The 7,399-nt window shown below is 41.5% G+C and overlaps 1 protein-coding gene across 4 annotated transcripts in view; it reads left to right on the forward strand.

Annotated features, from left to right (window-relative positions):
* SGCG (sarcoglycan gamma) overlaps window positions 1–970 on the forward strand; it is a 31,356-nt gene extending 30,386 nt beyond the window's left edge. For all 4 annotated transcript variants that reach the window (XM_058185823.1, XM_058185825.1, XM_058185822.1 and 1 more), the window contains exon 8: window positions 780–970. In XM_058185823.1, coding sequence (XP_058041806.1) covers window positions 780–950 — 171 coding nt within the window. In that variant the 3' untranslated portion in view covers window positions 951–970. The remainder of the gene's footprint in view (window positions 1–779) is intronic.
* The last annotated feature ends 6,429 nt before the right edge of the window (window positions 971–7,399 follow it).

Raw genomic sequence — 7,399 nt, forward strand, 5'->3', positions numbered from 1 at the left:
TCGGAGAAGGACGAGATATAAATTCAAATAAAAAAAATAGTAAAGAGTTTTTGGTTAAAGCTTTGGGGATTTTGAGAAGAGACCACAGAGTCAGGTAGTGTGTTCCAAGCACTAATAACTCTGTTACAGAAGTCATATTTTCTGCAATCAAGATTGAAACGGTTAACATTGAGTTTAAGACTATTGTTTGGTCTTGTATTGTTATGATTGAAGCTGAAGTAGTCTTCAATAGGAAGGACATTGCAATAGATGATTCTATGAGTTAAACACAGGTCTTGTCGAAGGCAGCGGAGTTCTAAGTTTTCTAAATTCAAGATTTCAAGTCTGGTGGCATAAGGTATTTTGTTGTATTCAGAGGAGTGGAGAACTCTTCTTGTAAAATATTTCTGGACATGTTCAATTGTATTGATGTCTGAAATGTGGTATGGGTTCCAGACAGGCGAGCTGTATTCAAAATTGGTCTAGCAAATGTTTTATAAGCTCTGGTTAGCAGTGTAGTGTTTCTGGAGAAGAAGCTATGTAAGATTAGGTTTACAACTCTTAAAAGTCTTTTTTGCGATGTAGTTGCAGTGGCTTTTGGCAGTTAGATCATTGGATATGAAAACTCCAAAGTCTTTAACAGGGTGGGGGTCATCTGTAAGGTAATTTCCATTGACTTTATATTTAGTGTTTAGATTCTTTTTTCCAATGTGTAAGACAGAGCATTTGCTGGTTGAGAGTTGGAACTGCCAAGTTTTTGACCATTCATTTTGACCATTTTGTGTGCTTTTTCCTTGCAGATCTTTGATGCTCAAAATTTGCTACTGCCAGATTTGCTTCAAGGAACAAATGGAGAATCTGAAAGCTCTGAAGGACTTTATGAAATTTGTGCTTGCCCAGATGGAAAGTTATACTTATCAGTGGCTGATATAGTTTCTACTTGCTTACAATACAGTCGTGATTGTCAATAAAGCACCAGAACACAACTGGATTTTCCTTGGCATTCTTGCTTGGTTTGTAAAACCACCAAATGGAAGATTTGGATATTGTAATTTAATTGTTTGGAAAACATGACTGATTTTAGCTTTTATACGATATCAGGTGGATAAACATATGGTTTGTCATTTGTAGCTTGAACTCCTTCTTTTCCTTCAGTTTCTTCATTGTATTATCTTTTCTGCTTTGCTACTTTGGCTTCTTCATAACTATAAGTTGTCTTCAACTTATGTATCACAAATGGGACTGGAATTTTCATTGGTAGGTGATGTGGTCATTAAGTGAGTCGCAATCAATTTCATGAGGGGCTTAAGCAAATCATCGTGATCATTAAACAAATCCAGGTTTCCCATTGACTTGCTTGTTAGAAGCCCCATGAGGAGGTCACAAATGGTGATTATCTGATCCCAACTTATAAATACATGCTGGGTACCAGGCACCCAAATTTTGATCCCATGACTGCCGTAACACTGCAGCAGTCTTTTTTTTTTTTTTATTCAAAAAGTTTTTATTAGTCAAAAAAGGTTTATACAAATACATATCAGGTATGGTAAATTTTCATTTTTCTTATCTAAAATAAGAATTTTACTCAAATTTTTTAACACATACAACAGCCATAAGGCAAGCAGGTGACACGAAGTAGCTAAGTTTGCAAATTTTAAATACGTAATAAAGAAGAGTCAAGAATAAACAGAATATCGTACAAAAGAGAATAAGGAAAACCAACACAATCCCAAATATCTTTATCACTTCCTAGTTTTGAATCTCAGAACTCTGGGTTCAGCCTGACCCAACTCAGGGCATAACAGCGGCAGCCGCTTCAGCCCCATGATCTATAACCTCCCTTCTTCAATTCCTGGGTCATCTGATTCCAGGAAGGCTTTGTGTTCCTCCACATAGGCCGTAGCCTCCGCAATTGTACTGATTTTTTTCGTAATGCCCTCCCGGAAAATCATCAATCCCTCTGGCATCAGCCATCTGAAGCCCACTCCTTCTGGTACAATTTGCTTGACAAAAATAATATTTCTTTCTTTTTTCACGTACCTGTCTGGGAATCTGCCTCAGAATGGCTATCTCCCTGCCCCTGTAAATCAGTGCCCCACTCCTATGTTTTCTAAGAATTTCATCTCTCGTCTCTCTTCTCACAAATTTGACATGAACCTCTCTGGGAACTGCATGCGTGCGTGCATATTGAATTAACTCTATAAACTCGATCCACATCCCAATTCATGAAATCAACACCTCTCCCAAGAAATTCTCCCAACAATTTAGTCACAACATCTCTCAAGTCTTCTTGGTCCACTTCTTCCAAATTTTGAAACCTAAGGAAATAAGACATTTTATCCATCTGTGGTCAAGCACAGCATTGCCTGTCGTCTCCTCTCTTTTCTGCACTGCCGCATCTCACCCTCAAACCTTCCACTTTCTGCTTGTTTTCTGCTGAAACTTGTTGAGTATCCTTTAAATCCTTTTGGATAGTCACAATTTCTGCTCTTATTTCATCAATTTCTTGTCCATATTAGATAACTTTTCCAAAATTCTCTCCATCTCTCCAGCAGTTGGTCTCTGACCTTTTGCCATTAAGGAAAAAAAATACAAAATCCTCAGGCAGGCACAGTATCCTTGTAATTTCCTCCGGATCCACCAGGGGCACTCACAGGAGCAACGAGTCCAGAGTACAGTTAGTCAACCAGGAAGCCGAAGGAAGTGATGTCATCAAAATTCTCATAGTGAAGGCGGAAGCTGGACGCCACCACTGTTCCCCAGAAGGAGGGGCCTCAAACCTTCCCTCCTAAATTTCTCCATCACCTCTTCTCTCCAGAGCTCCACAAAACCGGTAATCTTCTTATTTTAAGTTCTCCTCTCTCCAGAATAACTCGTGCTCCTTCCAACCGCAGGGGAGAAAACCCCCGCACTCCGGGCACTCCACTCACGTTACCGATATTCCCTTCCTTCTCCTCCTCAATTCTTCTCCGTGCCCTGTTCACCACCAGGCTGCTGCAGTTATAAATCCAATGCCCGGTGTCACGGGCACAGCGGCAAGCGGCGACCAAAATAATGGCCGCGGCCTGTGGCCTCCGAACCCCGCCGAGCCTAGGACGCGCCAGCATCGGTCCCCACAGTCCTGTATGTCGGCTGGGAGACCCCTGGCGAGCCGTCCGTGCGGCAGGTGTCCTTTTCGGAACACCTGGCCCCTGAGGGCCTCGGCGGCGGCCGGATTCGGGCGCTGGAGGCAGGAGAAGCCTTCCAGACGTCCGTTGCCGCTGGATACCGGAAGTCGTCTCCACTGCAGCAGTCTTAAGTGCAAGGACCGATGTCCATTTTCTCACTGTAAAGTTAAACAATCATTAAATAAATATAAGTTGAGGACTACCTCCTATATTTCACAAAAAATTAGTATAAAATAATTAAGTTTCTTGGACAGGATGCTTTCCTTTCAGTCTTATTCTCAATCTTTATACATTAAATCAATGTATATACAAATTGTGGGACGCAGTAGCTCAGGGGCTAGGACATTGAGCTTGTCAATCAAAAGGTCGGCAGCTCAGCGGTTCAAATCCCTAGTGCTGCCGTGTAATGGGGTGAGCTCCCATTACTTGTCCCAGCTTCTGCCAACCTAGCAGTTTCGAAAGCACGTAAAAATGCAAGTAGAAAAAATAGGGACCACCTTTGGTGGGAAGATAACAGTGTTCCGTGCGCCCTTGGCGATGAGTCATGCCGGCCACATGACCACGGAGACATCTTCGGACAACACTGGCTCTTCGATTTTGAAGCGGAAATGAGCACCGCCCCCTAGAGTCGGCAACGACTAGCACGTATGTGCGAGGGGAACTTTTACCTTTACCTTATTTACAAACTATATACAAAAAAAATCAGTCTTATTCACTTTGTCTTCTAAGAAAACAGCCATATCCACTCTGGCAGCTATTTTATGAATCTTTTCATTACAGGTACTTTTAATCTTGTTCTCTGTGCCTGTAGTGTTACCAATTTAAAGTCTTGTTTAAATGAATCACAAAACCTGTTTTGGTTTTGTAAGAACTCCAAGCTCAGCAGTGATAGAATAGAATAGCAATTTACTGTCAAAATCTACTGATATTTTTCAGGGCATTGTTTCAAAACCTTCCTTATTTATCAAGCTTTAACAGAAATGTGATGAAGGAACTTTGATCAATTTGCATATTTTGGTAACCCGCCAAGGGAACACCGAGATGACTAAACATCTCAATAATCCAAACAAAGAGTGTTTCAATTTAAAAAGAATTTCCCAAAGCTGTTATTTATGTTGTGTATATCATGACTTTCTGCTCATTGGTCTCCGCTAGCTCAGCCACAGTTGTGTCAGACGCCGTGTGAAGAAACAAGCCAACTTGGTTTTCTTTTCCAACAGTGACTTCGTTTATTGGGTCTGCTACAAACCAAGTCTCAATAATAGTTGAGGTCTTTCTATACAAAGTCAGCGCTGAGAGCTTCTGCCTCTCAGCCCCTTTTAAATATTCCGCGCTGCTCATGCCCTGCCCCATGGCTGAACTGCTCCGTTGATTGGACCCGTCTGCTCTCTCCCTCCTCGTCTGACAGCCTCAGCTGCCACATCATCTGTCAAATCCCAGAACTAAAGCAGCTCTTTGTGACGCCCAGCCCTCATCTCCCTCTATCCCGGCCGCCAGTGTGATGATCCCCTCCCCATGCATCCCAAACGCAGATCCCTGCACCCCTCGAACAAGTCCTCGATAATTCATCCTTTTGGATCTTTGATTAGGGGCTGTTCCAGATCCCTATAGTGTCATGTGTCGAGCCGGAGCTGGGCTCGACAATTGGGCAGTAGGATTATGTTAGAACCCCTGTGTATTCTCATAACAGTATTTTTAAGTTTCTTCACCTTCACTCACTCCAACTCCTATTAATAAGCAGAATGTTTTTTGGGTTATCCTTTAGTAGAGTTACTAAGTGCTAGGAAAAATCATTTCACCTCATTGGTCTTTGCATACCCGATTATATCTAAAGGGTTGGGCCCAAGTAAGGGGGGCACATGGGACTGCCAAGGTAGCTACTCTGAAATTATTCCTTGATTGGATTTGTTAATCATTTCACAGCTATCCCCAAACTGGTGGTAAGATGAAGATGGAGGAGTCATCTTTGGCCTCTTTCTCTCACAAACTGCATTGTCTCTTCCTCCTCTGGAATACAATCTCTTCCTTCTGGGAATCTGAACAACCATGTATAAACCTAACTGGATGGCTGTGGGCTTTAGTGCATGCACACATAAACCGCAATCTGGTGATCTTCCATTAAAAAAAAAAAACTCTGAAAGGGATAACATTCCCGCAAACAGAACCGTGTGCAATATGGGGTCCTTATGGACTCATGGATGTGGCTTAAGCAGAAGATAGCACTACAGCCAGGAGACTTAATTCACAAACTTGACGAATGTATCTTTTCTTTTATGTACACTGAGAGAGTATGCACCAAGACAAATTCCTTATGTGTCCAATCACACTTGGCCAACATAGAACTCTATCTTATCCTGTCCTGTCCTGTCCTGTCCTGTCCTATCCCATTCCAAACCCATTTGATACATCAATTATATTCCTATATCAGGAGGCACTGCTCACAAGTCACGTGCTTAAATCACTACCCAGTTGCACTATGAGCTGGACTATTTCAACATGCTCTACGTCGCCCTTGAAAAACATTTGGGTGCTTCAACTGCTCCTGAATGTAGCACACTGTAGAATTTTTGGCATAGCACACGATGCCCATGTAATATTACTGCTACATGAGTGGCACTAGTTTCCAGGTGCAATTCAAGATGTCAGTTGTCATCTTTATAGCCCCATAGTCCAGGCCCAAGTTACAGTAATGGCCAAAATTGTGGAAACCTTTTGAGAAGAGAGTATTTTCTAAAACTAGCCAATAGCACCACTTTTTTTTTTGGAGTAATACCATAAAATTATATATCAGTAGAAAGATATTTTAATCAAGATTGTAATGTGATAACTTCTATGAAAGATTTGCTATTAGAATAGCAGTTACAGTATAAAGAAAAGTGAAATATGTAGAAAAAATGAGATATATAAAAATTATCACGTCAATTAATAGTTGGGTAACCTTTAACATGAATTATGGCCTTACGTCTTCCAGTGGAGTGAACCAAGTCTTTTACTTCCGCAGCTGTTATAATGTGAAACCAAGATTGAATGATTGCTGGATCATTTCTGACTAACAAGTTTCTTTAGTCAGCTCCATAGATTTTCAATTGGGTTAAGGTCTGGGCTATTCCCAGGCCACTCCTGCAGTGGAATATGATTATCTTGAAACTCCAAAAAAAAGTGTTATTAGCCATCAAACCTCAAAAATACACTTTTCCCCGAAGGTTTCCACAATTTTGGCCACTCCTGTAATTGTGGGAATGCTTGCCTATAATGACTTTTGCCTATCCCACCAAATTTCACAGGTTAGCCATACTTCAGGTCCCTTCTGGGAAGAGACGTAATTTGATGAGAGGCAGAGGGATACTTTTTCTGCCTGTCTTCCTCCTGGACTGTCATAATACCCTAAAGACTTGCTTCTTCCTTCAAACACTGGGACCTGGTATGTGTGGTTTGCTTTTATGCTGGTACAGATAAGGATGCCTCAAGTACATATAGATTGTTTCTGCTATTTTGCACTGTATGTATTACTCTTTTAGATGCCTGGTTAAGAGGGATAGCTACATGAATTTATTTGCTTGCTTGCATGCATGCGTGATGTGGGACATGGTGGCTCAGAGGCTAAGACGCTGAGCTTGTTGATCGAAAAGCCAGCAGTTCAGCGGTTCGAATCCCTAGTGTCATATAACGGTGTGACCTCCCGTTACTTGTCCCAGCTTCTGCCAACCTAGCAGTTCGAAAGCACGTAAAAAATGCAAGTAGAAAAATAGGGACCACCTTTGGTGGGAAGGTAACAGTGTTCTGTGTGCCTTTGGCATTTAGTCATGCCAGCCCCATGACCATAGAGACGTCTTCAGACAGTGCTGGCTCTTCAGCTTTGAAACGGAGATGAGCACCGCCCCCTAGAGTCAAGAAAGACTAGCACATACGTGCAAGGGGAAACTTTACCTTTATGCATGCATGAAAGAATAAATGAACAGAAAACATTTTTTTTTTACAAAATTATGGAAATTGCAATACTAAATAAAGGACAAATCTTAGATATGACCTCTTTTCTCAAAAGCAAGAGACATGGTAATTTTTCCTTCAGCATATCAACTAAATGGCCTTTTCCACCTCCAGTAGTTCTAATACAGAAATTTCAACTCTGCAAAAGTGGTAAACAGGGATGGATATTTTTTTGGTTTGCTATCCTAACTCACCCACTTTCAATTTTTAGAAGCTCAAATTGATCTCCCACCCTCCCTATTTCAAACCCAGGAATTACAGTCTGG

This window comes from Ahaetulla prasina, chromosome 5 (genome assembly GCF_028640845.1).
Source record: "Ahaetulla prasina isolate Xishuangbanna chromosome 5, ASM2864084v1, whole genome shotgun sequence".
Lineage (NCBI taxonomy): Eukaryota > Metazoa > Chordata > Lepidosauria > Squamata > Colubridae > Ahaetulla > Ahaetulla prasina.